General features: G+C 38.1%; 1 protein-coding gene across 1 annotated transcript in view; it reads left to right on the top strand.

The window, feature by feature from the left end:
* fmnl2a (formin-like 2a) overlaps nt 1-19,718 on the top strand; it is a 286,333-nt gene that overhangs the window by 214,416 nt on the left and 52,199 nt on the right. Inside the window, 1 exon segment of the mRNA XM_084310737.1 lies at nt 1,534-1,608. Within this exon segment, the coding sequence (XP_084166863.1) occupies nt 1,534-1,608 (75 nt within the window).

Here is a 19,718-nt window from a genome sequence, read left to right on the forward strand (position 1 = left end):
AAATTTCAAAATGACTTCAGGAAAATTTAATTAGAACGTTATTCCACATAATGGGCCGTTGGAACAGACGAAAGTCACAGCATTTTGCGAGCATCTAGCGCAGGGGTGGCCAACCTGTGGCTCGCAAGCCGCATGTGGCTCTTTTCCCGTCAATGTGTGGCTCTTCCATAAAAAAAAAAGTATTACAAAATGTATATTTTTTTTTAATACAATTATTATTATTTTTTTTTTTTTATGTCAATCAAACCTACATTTCATTGTGGTAAACCTCATGTTTTTATATTCAGAGGTAATTATATAGTTTACACTGTTTATTTTTCTCATATTTCTCATATAAGCTGTCGGGTCATCTGACCCGTTCCCGGCGGGAATCAGTGTCATTTTCTCCATGGCTGTGCTAGTGTTAATCGCCCAGCCCTAGTATATACATATATGTTGGTTTTGTAGCGAGTAGGTTCTTTGTTGCTGCCATCCTTAGCGTGATGCATTCCTCCCTACAGAACTCCTGGAGTGCTCTGTCTCCTCACGATAGAGACGGTCTCTGCTACCACGACTAGAGCAGTACTAGGACAGCGCTGTATAAACACAGCTCTTCATTTTGAGGGTGTAGCCCGTGAATAGCAGGCAGGGGTGTAAAGTACTTGAGTAATTGTACTTCGTTACAATACTTAAGTAGTGTTTTGGGGGATTTGTACTTTACTCAAGTATTATTAGGTTTGTATACTTTATACTTTTACTCAATTACATTTCAGAGAGAAGAAAAACATACTTTTTACTCCTTACATTTAAAATGCAGACCTACAAAGTACAAATTAGAAATCTCACAGGTCCAACCATTTAAATGAGTGTATTTAACGTTAACGTTAACGTTATTAATCCTGCGGCCGCGCTTTATTTAAAAACAGCCAATCAAATCCCCATCAATGGAAAATGGACCCGGCCATACCCATGCTGATTGGTCCTTGTGCAAGACTAGAAAGCGGGGATCTTTGATTAAACACCTGCTATCAGAAGAATAGACAGTCAGAAAAAAAGTTTTTACTTTAACTTCTTAGTACTTAAATACATTTAAAAGTAGAAACTTTTTTACTTTTACTCCAGTGTGTTTTTAGCCAGATACTCTGACTTTTACTTGAGTAAGATTTTGAGACGGTACCCATACTTTCACTTAAGTATAATTTCTGGGTACTTTTTACACCCCTGATAGCAGGTCAGAAACACTTAATTAATTCAGGAGATCAATAAAATGTGGTTTGTGACGCGTGAAGCTGCACACATACATATGCACAGCTAACTGGTCTGGAGTGTAGCGCACCAACACTGCACACGTATATATCCACAGCTAACTAGTCTGGAGGGTAGCTCAGGTAGCATGCTTCACAGCTCATGTGAGGTATGATGCATATAAAGGGGGTGCCACTTACACGAATAAAGGATTGATGAATCTTCATTGATTGATTGATTTGATTGATTATGTAATGTGTGTTCCTTGCTACATATCAATAAGTAAATGATCCATGACTTCATTTGCAGGTGTGTGTGGAGGAACAGCGGTTTGAGAAGCTGATGGAGCATTTCAAGAACGAGGACACCAATATCGACTTCATGGTACGTTCACAACACTACTAAACACCAACATTGACTCCATGGTACGTTCACAACACTACTAAACACAACATTAACTTCATGGTACGTTCACAACACTACTAAACAACACAACATCGACTTCATGGTACGTTCACAACACTACTAAACACAACATTAACTTCATGGTACGTTCACAACACTACTAAACACCAATGTCGACTTCATGGTACGTTCACAACACTACTAAACACCAACATCGACTCCATGGTACGTTCACAACACTACTAAACACCAACATCGACTTCATGGTACGTTCACAACACTACTAAACAACACAACATCGACTTCATGGTACGTTCACAACACTACTAAACACCAACATCGACTTCATGGTACGTTCACAACACTACTAAACACCAACATTGACTCCATGGTACGTTCACAACACTACTAAACAACACAACATTGACTCCATGGTATGTTCACAACACTACTAAACAACACAACATCGACTTCATGATACGTTCACAACACTACTAAACAAGACAACATTGACTTCATGATACGTTCACAACACTACTAAACACCAACATCGACTTCATGATACGTTCACAACACTACTAAACACCAACATCGACTTCAAGATACGCTCACAACACTACTAAACACCAACATCGACTTCATGATACGTTCACAACACTACTAAACAAGACAACATTGACTTCATGATACGTTCACAACACTACTAAACACCAACATCGACTTCAAGATACGTTCACAACACTACTAAACACCAACATCGACTTCATGGTACGTTCACAACACTACTAAACACCAACATCGACTTCATGGTACGTTTACAACACTACTAAACAACACAACATCGACTTCATGGTACGTTCACAACACTACTAAACACCAACATCGACTTCATGGTACGTTCACAACACTACTAAACACCAACATCGACTTCATGATACATTCACAACACTACTAAACAAGACAACATTGACTTCATGGTACGTTCACAACACTATTAAACACCAACATCGACTCCATGGTACGTTCACAACACTACTAAACACAACATTAACTTCTTGGTACGTTCACAACACTACTAAACACAACATTAACTTCATGGTACGTTCACAACACTACTAAACACCAACATCGACTTCATGGTACGTTTACAACACTACTAAACAACACAACATCGACTTCATGGTACGTTCACAACACTACTAAACACCAACATCGACTTCATGGTACGTTCACAACACTACTAAACACCAACATCGACTTCATGGTACGTTCACAACACTACTAAACACCAACATTGACTCCATGGTACGTTCACAACACTACTAAACACCAACATCGACTTCATGGTTAGTTCACAACACTACTAAACACCAACATCGACTTCATGGTTCGTTCACAACACTACTAAACAAGACAACATCGACTTCATGGTACATTCACAACACTACTAAACACCAACATTGACTTCATGATACGTTCACAACACTACTAAACAACACAACATCGACTTCATGGTACATTCACAACACTACTAAACAACACAACATCGACTTCATGATACGTTCACAACACTACTAAACAAGACAACATTGACTTCATGATACGTTCACAACACTACTAATCACCAACATCGACTTCATGATACGTTCACAACACTACTAAACACCAACATCGACTTCATGATACGTTCACAACACTACTAAACACCAACATCGACTTCATGATACGTTCACAACACTACTAAACAAGACAACATTGACTTCATGATACGTTCACAACACTACTAAACACCAACATCGACTTCATGATACGTTCACAACACTACTAAACAAGACAACATTGACTTCATGATACGTTCACAACACTACTAAACAAGACAACATTGACTTCATGGTACGTTCACAACACTACTAAACACCAACATCGACTTCATGATACGTTCACAACACTACTAAACACAACATTAACTTCATGATACGTTCACAACACTACTAAACAAGACAACATTGACTTCATGATACGTTCACAACACTACTAAACACCAACATCGACTTCATGATACGTTCACAACACTACTAAACAAGACAACATTGACTTCATGATACGTTCACAAAACTACTAAACAAGGCAACATTGACTTCATGGTACGTTCACAACACTACTAAACACCAACATCGACTCCATGGTACGTTCACAACACTACTAAACACAACATAAACTTTTTGGTACGTTCACAACACTACTAAACAAGACAACATTAACTTCATGGTACGTTCACAACACTACTAAACAAGACAGCATTGACTTCATGATACGTTCACAACACTACTAAACACCAACATCGACTTCATGGTACGTTTACAACACTACTAAACACAACATTGACTTCATGGTACGTTCACAACACTATTAAACACCAACATCGACTTCATGGTACGTTCACAACACTACTAAACACCAACATCGACTTCATGGTTCGTTCACAACACTACTAAACAAGACAACATCGACTTCATGGTACGTTCACAACACTACTAAACACAACATTAACTTCATGGTACGTTCACAACACTATTAAACAAGACAGCATTGACTTCATGGTACGTTCACAACACTACTAAACACCAACATCGACTTCATGGTACGTTTACAACACTACTAAACACCAACATCGACTTCATGGTACGTTCACAACACTACTAAACACCAACATTGACTCCATGGTACGTTCACAACACTACTAAACACCAACATCGACTTCATGGTTCGTTCACAACACTACTAAACAAGACAACATCGACTTCATGGTACGTTCACAACACTACTAAACACCAACATTGACTTCATGATACGTTCACAACACTACTAAACAACACATCATCGACTTCATGATACGTTCACAACACTACTAAACACCAACATCGACTTCATGATACGTTCACAACACTACTAAACACCAACATCGACTTCATGATACGTTCACAACACTACTAAACACAAACATCGACTTCATGATACGTTCACAACACTACTAAACAAGACAACATTGACTTCATGATACGTTCACAACACTACTAATCACCAACATCGACTTCATGATACGTTCACAACACTACTAAACACCAACATCGACTTCATGATACGTTCACAACACTACTAAACACCAACATCGACTTCATGATACGTTCACAACACTACTAAACAAGACAACATTGACTTCATGATACGTTCACAACACTACTAAACACCAACATCGACTTCATGATACGTTCACAACACTACTAAACAAGACAACATTGACTTCATGATACGTTCACAACACTACTAAACAGACAACATTGACTTCATGGTACGTTCACAACACTACTAAACACCAACATCGACTTCATGATACGTTCACAACACTACTAAACACAACATTAACTTCATGATACGTTCACAACACTACTAAACAAGACAACATTGACTTCATGATACGTTCACAACACTACTAAACACCAACATCGACTTCATGATACGTTCACAACACTACTAAACAAGACAACATTGACTTCATGATACGTTCACAAAACTACTAAACAAGACAACATTGACTTCATGGTACATTCACAACACTACTAAACACCAACATCGACTCCATGGTACGTTCACAACACTACTAAACACAACATTAACTTTTTGGTACGTTCACAACACTACTAAACAAGACAACATTAACTTCATGGTACGTTCACAACACTACTAAACAAGACAGCATTGACTTCATGGTACGTTCACAACACTACTAAACACCAACATCGACTTCATGGTACGTTTACAACACTACTAAACACAACATTGACTTCATGGTACGTTCACAACACTATTAAACACCAACATCGACTTCATGGTACGTTCACAACACTACTAAACACCAACATCGACTTCATGGTTCGTTCACAACACTACTAAACAAGACAACATCGACTTCATGGTACGTTCACAACACTACTAAACACAACATTAACTTCATGGTACGTTCACAACACTACTAAACAAGACAGCATTGACTTCATGGTACGTTTACAACACTACTAAACACCAACATCGACTTCATGGTACGTTTACAACACTACTAAACAACACAACATCGACTTCATGGTACGTTCACAACACTACTAAACACCAACATCGACTTCATGGTACGTTCACAACACTACTAAACACCAACATTGACTCCATGGTACGTTCACAACACTACTAAACACCAACATCGACTTCATGGTTCGTTCACAACACTACTAAACAAGACAACATCGACTTCATGGTACGTTCACAACACTACTAAACACCAACATTGACTTCATGATACGTTCACAACACTACTAAACAACACATCATCGACTTCATGGTACATTCACAACACTACTAAACAACACAACATCACGTTCACAACACTACTAAACAAGACAACATTGACTTCATGATACGTTCACAACACTACTAAACACCAACATCGACTTCATGATACGTTCACAACACTACTAAACACCAACATCGACTTCATGATACGTTCACAACACTACTAAACACCAACATCGACTTCATGATACGTTCACAACACTACTAAACACAAACATCGACTTCATGATACGTTCACAACACTACTAAACAAGACAACATTGACTTCATGATACGTTCACAACACTACTAAACACCAACATCGACTTCATGATACGTTCACAACACTACTAAACACAACATTAACTTCATGATACGTTCACAACACTACTAAACAAGACAACATTGACTTCATGATACGTTCACAACACTACTAAACACCAACATCGACTTCATGATACGTTCACAACACTAATAAACAAGACAACATTGACTTCATGGTACGTTCACAACACTACTAAACACCAACATCGACTCCATGGTACGTTCACAACACTACTAAACACAACATTAACTTTTTGGTACGTTCACAACACTACTAAACACAACATTAACTTCATGGTACGTTTCACAACACTACTAAACAAGACAGCATTGACTTCATGGTACGTTCACAACACTACTAAACACCAACATCGACTTCATGGTACGTTTACAACACTACTAAACACAACATTGACTTCATGGTACGTTCACAACACTACTAAACACCAACATCGACTTCATGGTACGTTCACAACACTACTAAACACCAACATCGACTTCATGGTTCGTTCACAACACTACTAAACAAGACAACATCGACTTCATGGTACGTTCACAACACTACTAAACACCAACATTGACTTCATGATACGTTCACAACACTACTAAACAACACAACATCGACTTCATGGTACATTCACAACACTACTAAACACCAACATCGACTTCATGATACGTTCACAACACTACTAAACACAACATCGACTTCATGGTACATTCACAACACTACTAAACACCAACATCGACTTCATGGTACGTTCACAACACTACTAAACACCAACATCGACTTAATGATACGTTCACAACACTACTAAACACCAACATTGACTCCACGGTACATTCACAACACTACTAAACAACACAACATTGACTCCATGGTACGCTCACAACACTACTAAACAACACAACATCGACTTCATGATACGTTCACAACACTACTAAACAAGATACCATTGACTTCATGATACGTTCACAACACTACTAAACACCAACATCGACTTCATGATACGTTCACAACACTACTAAACACCAACATCGACTTCATGATACGTTCACAACACTACTAAACAAGACAACATTGACTTCATGATACGTTCACAACACTACTAAACACCAACATCGACTTCATGGTACGTTCACAACACTACTAAACACCAACATTGACTCCATGGTACGTTCACAACACTACTAAACACCAACATCGACTTCATGGTTCGTTCACAACACTACTAAACAAGACAACATCGACTTCATGGTACGTTCACAACACTACTAAACACCAACATTGACTTCATGATACGTTCACAACACTACTAAACAACACATCATCGACTTCATGGTACATTCACAACACTACTAAACAACACAACATCACGTTCACAACACTACTAAACAAGACAACATTGACTTCATGATACGTTCACAACACTACTAAACACCAACATCGACTTCATGATACGTTCACAACACTACTAAACACCAACATCGACTTCATGATACGTTCACAACACTACTAAACACCAACATCGACTTCATGATACGTTCACAACACTACTAAACACAAACATCGACTTCATGATACGTTCACAACACTACTAAACAAGACAACATTGACTTCATGATACGTTCACAACACTACTAAACACCAACATCGACTTCATGATACGTTCACAACACTACTAAACACAACATTAACTTCATGATACGTTCACAACACTACTAAACAAGACAACATTGACTTCATGATACGTTCACAACACTACTAAACACCAACATCGACTTCATGATACGTTCACAACACTAATAAACAAGACAACATTGACTTCATGATACGTTCACAACACTACTAAACACCAACATCGACTTCATGATACGTTCACAACACTACTAAACAAGACAACATTGACTTCATGATACGTTCACAACACTACTAAACAGACAACATTGACTTCATGATACGTTCACAACACTACTAAACAAGACAACATTGACTTCATGATACGTTCACAAAACTACTAAACAAGACAACATTGACTTCATGGTACATTCACAACACTACTAAACACCAACATCGACTCCATGGTACGTTCACAACACTACTAAACACAACATTGACTTCATGGTACGTTCACAACACTATTAAACACCAACATCGACTTCATGGTACGTTCACAACACTACTAAACATCGACTTCATGGTTCGTTCACAACACTACTAAACAAGACAACATCGACTTCATGGTACGTTCACAACACTACTAAACACAACATTAACTTCATGGTACGTTCACAACACTACTAAACAAGACAGCATTGACTTCATGGTACGTTCACAACACTACTAAACACCAACATCGACTTCATGGTACGTTTACAACACTACTAAACAACACAACATCGACTTCATGGTACGTTCACAACACTACTAAACACCAACATCGACTTCATGGTACGTTCACAACACTACTAAACACCAACATTGACTCCATGGTACGTTCACAACACTACTAAACACCAACATCGACTTCATGGTTCGTTCACAACACTACTAAACAAGACAACATCGACTTCATGGTACGTTCACAACACTACTAAACACCAACATTGACTTCATGATACGTTCACAACACTACTAAACAACACATCATCGACTTCATGGTACATTCACAACACTACTAAACAACACAACATCACGTTCACAACACTACTAAACAAGACAACATTGACTTCATGATACGTTCACAACACTACTAAACACCAACATCGACTTCATGATACGTTCACAACACTACTAAACACCAACATCGACTTCATGATACGCTCACAACACTACTAAACACCAACATCGACTTCATGATACGTTCACAACACTACTAAACAAGACAACATTGACTTCATGATACGTTCACAACACTACTAAACACCAACATCGACTTCATGATACGTTCACAACACTACTAAACACAACATTAACTTCATGATACGTTCACAACACTACTAAACAAGACAACATTGACTTCATGATACGTTCACAACACTACTAAACACCAACATCGACTTCATGATACGTTCACAACACTAATAAACAAGACAACATTGACTTCATGGTACGTTCACAACACTACTAAACACCAACATCGACTCCATGGTACGTTCACAACACTACTAAACACAACATTAACTTTTTGGTACGTTCACAACACTACTAAACACAACATTAACTTCATGGTACGTTTCACAACACTACTAAACAAGACAGCATTGACTTCATGGTACGTTCACAACACTACTAAACACCAACATCGACTTCATGGTACGTTTACAACACTACTAAACACAACATTGACTTCATGGTACGTTCACAACACTACTAAACACCAACATCGACTTCATGGTACGTTCACAACACTACTAAACACCAACATCGACTTCATGGTTCGTTCACAACACTACTAAACAAGACAACATCGACTTCATGGTACGTTCACAACACTACTAAACACCAACATTGACTTCATGATACGTTCACAACACTACTAAACAACACAACATCGACTTCATGGTACATTCACAACACTACTAAACACCAACATCGACTTCATGATACGTTCACAACACTACTAAACACAACATCGACTTCATGGTACATTCACAACACTACTAAACACCAACATCGACTTCATGGTACGTTCACAACACTACTAAACACCAACATCGACTTAATGATACGTTCACAACACTACTAAACACCAACATTGACTCCATGGTACATTCACAACACTACTAAACAACACAACATTGACTCCATGGTACGCTCACAACACTACTAAACAACACAACATCGACTTCATGATACGTTCACAACACTACTAAACAAGATACCATTGACTTCATGATACGTTCACAACACTACTAAACACCAACATCGACTTCATGATACGTTCACAACACTACTAAACACCAACATCGACTTCATGATACGTTCACAACACTACTAAACAAGACAACATTGACTTCATGATACGTTCACAACACTACTAAACACCAACATCGACTTCATGGTACGTTCACAACACTACTAAACACCAACATTGACTCCATGGTACGTTCACAACACTACTAAACACCAACATCGACTTCATGGTTCGTTCACAACACTACTAAACAAGACAACATCGACTTCATGGTACGTTCACAACACTACTAAACACCAACATTGACTTCATGATACGTTCACAACACTACTAAACAACACATCATCGACTTCATGGTACATTCACAACACTACTAAACAACACAACATCACGTTCACAACACTACTAAACAAGACAACATTGACTTCATGATACGTTCACAACACTACTAAACAACAACATCGACTTCATGATACGTTCACAACACTACTAAACACCAACATCGACTTCATGATACGTTCACAACACTACTAAACACCAACATCGACTTCATGATACGTTCACAACACTACTAAACACAAACATCGACTTCATGATACGTTCACAACACTACTAAACAAGACAACATTGACTTCATGATACGTTCACAACACTACTAAACACCAACATCGACTTCATGATACGTTCACAACACTACTAAACACAACATTAACTTCATGATACGTTCACAACACTACTAAACAAGACAACATTGACTTCATGATACGTTCACAACACTACTAAACACCAACATCGACTTCATGATACGTTCACAACACTAATAAACAAGACAACATTGACTTCATGGTACGTTCACAACACTACTAAACACCAACATCGACTCCATGGTACGTTCACAACACTACTAAACACAACATTAACTTTTTGGTACGTTCACAACACTACTAAACACAACATTAACTTCATGGTACGTTTCACAACACTACTAAACAAGACAGCATTGACTTCATGGTACGTTCACAACACTACTAAACACCAACATCGACTTCATGGTACGTTTACAACACTACTAAACACAACATTGACTTCATGGTACGTTCACAACACTACTAAACACCAACATCGACTTCATGGTACGTTCACAACACTACTAAACACCAACATCGACTTCATGGTTCGTTCACAACACTACTAAACAAGACAACATCGACTTCATGGTACGTTCACAACACTACTAAACACCAACATTGACTTCATGATACGTTCACAACACTACTAAACAACACAACATCGACTTCATGGTACATTCACAACACTACTAAACACCAACATCGACTTCATGATACGTTCACAACACTACTAAACACAACATCGACTTCATGGTACATTCACAACACTACTAAACACCAACATCAACTTCATGGTACGTTCACAACACTACTAAACACCAACATCGACTTAATGATACGTTCACAACACTACTAAACACCAACATTGACTCCATTGTACATTCACAACACTACTAAACAACACAACATTGACTCCATGGTACGCTCACAACACTACTAAACAACACAACATCGACTTCATGATACGTTCACAACACTACTAAACAAGATACCATTGACTTCATGATACGTTCACAACACTACTAAACACCAACATCGACTTCATGATACGTTCACAACACTACTAAACACCAACATCGACTTCATGATACGTTCACAACACTACTAAACAAGACAACATTGACTTCATGATACGTTCACAACACTACTAAACACCAACATCGACTTCATGGTACGTTCACAACACTACTAAACACCAACATTGACTCCATGGTACGTTCACAACACTACTAAACACCAACATCGACTTCATGGTTAGTTCACAACACTACTAAACAAGACAACATCGACTTCATGGTACGTTCACAACACTACTAAACACCAACATTGACTTCATGATACGTTCACAACACTACTAAACAACACAACATCGACTTCATGGTACGTTCACAACACTACTAAACACACAACATCGACTTCATGGTACGTTCACAACACTACTAAACACCAACATTGACTTCATGATACGTTCACAACACTACTAAACAACACAACATCGACTTCATGGTACATTCACAACACTACTAAACACCAACATCGACTTCATGATACGTTCACAACACTACTAAACACAACATCGACTTCATGGTACATTCACAACACTACTAAACACCAACATCGACTTCATGGTACGTTCACAACACTACTAAACACCAACATCGACTTAATGATACGTTCACAACACTACTAAACACCAACATTGACTCCATGGTACGTTCACAACACTACTAAACAACACAACATTGACTCCATGGTACGCTCACAACACTACTAAACAACACAACATCGACTTCATGATACGTTCACAACACTACTAAACAAGATAACATTGACTTCATGATACGTTCACAACACTACTAAACACCAACATCGACTTCATGATACGTTCACAACACTACTAAACACCAACATCGACTTCATGATATGCTCACAACACTACTAAACAAGACAACATTGACTTCATGATACGTTCACAACACTACTAAACACCAACATCGACTTCATGGTACATTCACAACACTACTAAACACCAACATTGACTCCATGGTACGTTCACAACACTACTAAACACCAACATCGACTTCATGGTTAGTTCACAACACTACTAAACAAGACAACATCGACTTCATGGTACGTTCACAACACTACTAAACACCAACATTGACTTCATGATACGTTCACAACACTACTAAACAACACAACATCGACTTCATGGTACGTTCACAACACTACTAAACACCAACATCGACTTCATGGTACGTTCACAACACTACTAAACAACACAACATCGACTTCATGGTACATTCACAACACTACTAAACACCAACATCGACTTCATGATACGTTCACAACACTACTACACCAACATCGACTTCATGATACGTTCACAACACTACTAAACAAGACAACATTGACTTCATGATACGTTCACAACACTACTAAACACAAACATCGACTTCATGATACGTTCACAACACTACTAAACAAGACAACATTGACTTCATGATACGTTCACAACACTACTAATCACCAACATCGACTTCATGATACGTTCACAACACTACTAAACACCAACATCGACTTCATGATACGTTCACAACACTACTAAACACCAACATCGACTTCATGATACGTTCACAACACTACTAAACAAGACAACATTGACTTCATGATACGTTCACAACACTACTAAACACCAACATCGACTTCATGATACGTTCACAACACTACTAAACAAGACAACATTGACTTCATGATACGTTCACAACACTACTAAACAGACAACATTGACTTCATGGTACGTTCACAACACTACTAAACACCAACATCGACTTCATGATACGTTCACAACACTACTAAACACAACATTAACTTCATGATACGTTCACAACACTACTAAACAAGACAACATTGACTTCATGATACGTTCACAACACTACTAAACACCAACATCGACTTCATGATACGTTCACAACACTACTAAACAAGACAACATTGACTTCATGATACGTTCACAAAACTACTAAACAAGACAACATTGACTTCATGGTACATTCACAACACTACTAAACACCAACATCGACTCCATGGTACGTTCACAACACTACTAAACACAACATTAACTTTTTGGTACGTTCACAACACTACTAAACAAGACAACATTAACTTCATGGTACGTTCACAACACTACTAAACAAGACAGCATTGACTTCATGGTACGTTCACAACACTACTAAACACCAACATCGACTTCATGGTACGTTTACAACACTACTAAACACAACATTGACTTCATGGTACGTTCACAACACTATTAAACACCAACATCGACTTCATGGTACGTTCACAACACTACTAAACACCAACATCGACTTCATGGTTCGTTCACAACACTACTAAACAAGACAACATCGACTTCATGGTACGTTCACAACACTACTAAACACAACATTAACTTCATGGTACGTTCACAACACTACTAAACAAGACAGCATTGACTTCATGGTACGTTTACAACACTACTAAACACCAACATCGACTTCATGGTACGTTTACAACACTACTAAACAACACAACATCGACTTCATGGTACGTTCACAACACTACTAAACACCAACATCGACTTCATGGTACGTTCACAACACTACTAAACACCAACATTGACTCCATGGTACGTTCACAACACTACTAAACACCAACATCGACTTCATGGTTCGTTCACAACACTACTAAACAAGACAACATCGACTTCATGGTACGTTCACAACACTACTAAACACCAACATTGACTTCATGATACGTTCACAACACTACTAAACAACACATCATCGACTTCATGGTACATTCACAACACTACTAAACAACACAACATCACGTTCACAACACTACTAAACAAGACAACATTGACTTCATGATACGTTCACAACACTACTAAACACCAACATCGACTTCATGATACGTTCACAACACTACTAAACACCAACATCGACTTCATGATACGTTCACAACACTACTAAACACCAACATCGACTTCATGATACGTTCACAACACTACTAAACACAAACATCGACTTCATGATACGTTCACAACACTACTAAACAAGACAACATTGACTTCATGATACGTTCACAACACTACTAAACACCAACATCGACTTCATGATACGTTCACAACACTACTAAACACAACATTAACTTCATGATACGTTCACAACACTACTAAACAAGACAACATTGACTTCATGATACGTTCACAACACTACTAAACACCAACATCGACTTCATGATACGTTCACAACACTAATAAACAAGACAACATTGACTTCATGGTACGTTCACAACACTACTAAACACCAACATCGACTCCATGGTACGTTCACAACACTACTAAACACAACATTAACTTTTTGGTACGTTCACAACACTACTAAACACAACATTAACTTCATGGTACGTTTCACAACACTACTAAACAAGACAGCATTGACTTCATGGTACGTTCACAACACTACTAAACACCAACATCGACTTCATGGTACGTTTACAACACTACTAAACACAACATTGACTTCATGGTACGTTCACAACACTACTAAACACCAACATCGACTTCATGGTACGTTCACAACACTACTAAACACCAACATCGACTTCATGGTTCGTTCACAACACTACTAAACAAGACAACATCGACTTCATGGTACGTTCACAACACTACTAAACACCAACATTGACTTCATGATACGTTCACAACACTACTAAACAACACAACATCGACTTCATGGTACATTCACAACACTACTAAACACCAACATCGACTTCATGATACGTTCACAACACTACTAAACACAACATCGACTTCATGGTACATTCACAACACTACTAAACACCAACATCGACTTCATGGTACGTTCACAACACTACTAAACACCAACATCGACTTAATGATACGTTCACAACACTACTAAACACCAACATTGACTCCATGGTACATTCACAACACTACTAAACAACACAACATTGACTCCATGGTACGCTCACAACACTACTAAACAACACAACATCGACTTCATGATACGTTCACAACACTACTAAACAAGATACCATTGACTTCATGATACGTTCACAACACTACTAAACACCAACATCGACTTCATGATACGTTCACAACACTACTAAACACCAACATCGACTTCATGATACGTTCACAACACTACTAAACAAGACAACATTGACTTCATGATACGTTCACAACACTACTAAACACCAACATCGACTTCATGGTACGTTCACAACACTACTAAACACCAACATTGACTCCATGGTACGTTCACAACACTACTAAACACCAACATCGACTTCATGGTTCGTTCACAACACTACTAAACAAGACAACATCGACTTCATGGTACGTTCACAACACTACTAAACACCAACATTGACTTCATGATACGTTCACAACACTACTAAACAACACATCATCGACTTCATGGTACATTCACAACACTACTAAACAACACAACATCACGTTCACAACACTACTAAACAAGACAACATTGACTTCATGATACGTTCACAACACTACTAAACACCAACATCGACTTCATGATACGTTCACAACACTACTAAACACCAACATCGACTTCATGATACGTTCACAACACTACTAAACACCAACATCGACTTCATGATACGTTCACAACACTACTAAACACAAACATCGACTTCATGATACGTTCACAACACTACTAAACAAGACAACATTGACTTCATGATACGTTCACAACACTACTAAACACCAACATCGACTTCATGATACGTTCACAACACTACTAAACACAACATTAACTTCATGATACGTTCACAACACTACTAAACAAGACAACATTGACTTCATGATACGTTCACAACACTACTAAACACCAACATCGACTTCATGATACGTTCACAACACTAATAAACAAGACAACATTGACTTCATGATACGTTCACAACACTACTAAACACCAACATCGACTTCATGATACGTTCACAACACTACTAAACAAGACAACATTGACTTCATGATACGTTCACAACACTACTAAACAGACAACATTGACTTCATGATACGTTCACAACACTACTAAACAAGACAACATTGACTTCATGATACGTTCACAAAACTACTAAACAAGACAACATTGACTTCATGGTACATTCACAACACTACTAAACACCAACATCGACTCCATGGTACGTTCACAACACTACTAAACACAACATTGACTTCATGGTACGTTCACAACACTATTAAACACCAACATCGACTTCATGGTACGTTCACAACACTACTAAACATCGACTTCATGGTTCGTTCACAACACTACTAAACAAGACAACATCGACTTCATGGTACGTTCACAACACTACTAAACACAACATTAACTTCATGGTACGTTCACAACACTACTAAACAAGACAGCATTGACTTCATGGTACGTTCACAACACTACTAAACACCAACATCGACTTCATGGTACGTTTACAACACTACTAAACAACACAACATCGACTTCATGGTACGTTCACAACACTACTAAACACCAACATCGACTTCATGGTACGTTCACAACACTACTAAACACCAACATTGACTCCATGGTACGTTCACAACACTACTAAACACCAACATCGACTTCATGGTTCGTTCACAACACTACTAAACAAGACAACATCGACTTCATGGTACGTTCACAACACTACTAAACACCAACATTGACTTCATGATACGTTCACAACACTACTAAACAACACATCATCGACTTCATGGTACATTCACAACACTACTAAACAACACAACATCACGTTCACAACACTACTAAACAAGACAACATTGACTTCATGATACGTTCACAACACTACTAAACACCAACATCGACTTCATGATACGTTCACAACACTACTAAACACCAACATCGACTTCATGATACGCTCACAACACTACTAAACACCAACATCGACTTCATGATACGTTCACAACACTACTAAACAAGACAACATTGACTTCATGATACGTTCACAACACTACTAAACACCAACATCGACTTCATGATACGTTCACAACACTACTAAACACAACATTAACTTCATGATACGTTCACAACACTACTAAACAAGACAACATTGACTTCATGATACGTTCACAACACTACTAAACACCAACATCGACTTCATGATACGTTCACAACACTAATAAACAAGACAACATTGACTTCATGGTACGTTCACAACACTACTAAACACCAACATCGACTCCATGGTACGTTCACAACACTACTAAACACAACATTAACTTTTTGGTACGTTCACAACACTACTAAACACAACATTAACTTCATGGTACGTTTCACAACACTACTAAACAAGACAGCATTGACTTCATGGTACGTTCACAACACTACTAAACACCAACATCGACTTCATGGTACGTTTACAACACTACTAAACACAACATTGACTTCATGGTACGTTCACAACACTACTAAACACCAACATCGACTTCATGGTACGTTCACAACACTACTAAACACCAACATCGACTTCATGGTTCGTTCACAACACTACTAAACAAGACAACATCGACTTCATGGTACGTTCACAACACTACTAAACACCAACATTGACTTCATGATACGTTCACAACACTACTAAACAACACAACATCGACTTCATGGTACATTCACAACACTACTAAACACCAACATCGACTTCATGATACGTTCACAACACTACTAAACACAACATCGACTTCATGGTACATTCACAACACTACTAAACACCAACATCGACTTCATGGTACGTTCACAACACTACTAAACACCAACATCGACTTAATGATACGTTCACAACACTACTAAACACCAACATTGACTCCATGGTACATTCACAACACTACTAAACAACACAACATTGACTCCATGGTACGCTCACAACACTACTAAACAACACAACATCGACTTCATGATACGTTCACAACACTACTAAACAAGATACCATTGACTTCATGATACGTTCACAACACTACTAAACACCAACATCGACTTCATGATACGTTCACAACACTACTAAACACCAACATCGACTTCATGATACGTTCACAACACTACTAAACAAGACAACATTGACTTCATGATACGTTCACAACACTACTAAACACCAACATCGACTTCATGGTACGTTCACAACACTACTAAACACCAACATTGACTCCATGGTACGTTCACAACACTACTAAACACCAACATCGACTTCATGGTTCGTTCACAACACTACTAAACAAGACAACATCGACTTCATGGTACGTTCACAACACTACTAAACACCAACATTGACTTCATGATACGTTCACAACACTACTAAACAACACATCATCGACTTCATGGTACATTCACAACACTACTAAACAACACAACATCACGTTCACAACACTACTAAACAAGACAACATTGACTTCATGATACGTTCACAACACTACTAAACAACAACATCGACTTCATGATACGTTCACAACACTACTAAACACCAACATCGACTTCATGATACGTTCACAACACTACTAAACACCAACATCGACTTCATGATACGTTCACAACACTACTAAACACAAACATCGACTTCATGATACGTTCACAACACTACTAAACAAGACAACATTGACTTCATGATACGTTCACAACACTACTAAACACCAACATCGACTTCATGATACGTTCACAACACTACTAAACACAACATTAACTTCATGATACGTTCACAACACTACTAAACAAGACAACATTGACTTCATGATACGTTCACAACA

Source organism: Notolepis coatsorum (assembly GCF_963971535.1).
Source record: "Notolepis coatsorum genome assembly, chromosome: 3".
In the NCBI taxonomy this organism is placed as follows: domain Eukaryota; kingdom Metazoa; phylum Chordata; class Actinopteri; order Aulopiformes; family Paralepididae; genus Notolepis; species Notolepis coatsorum.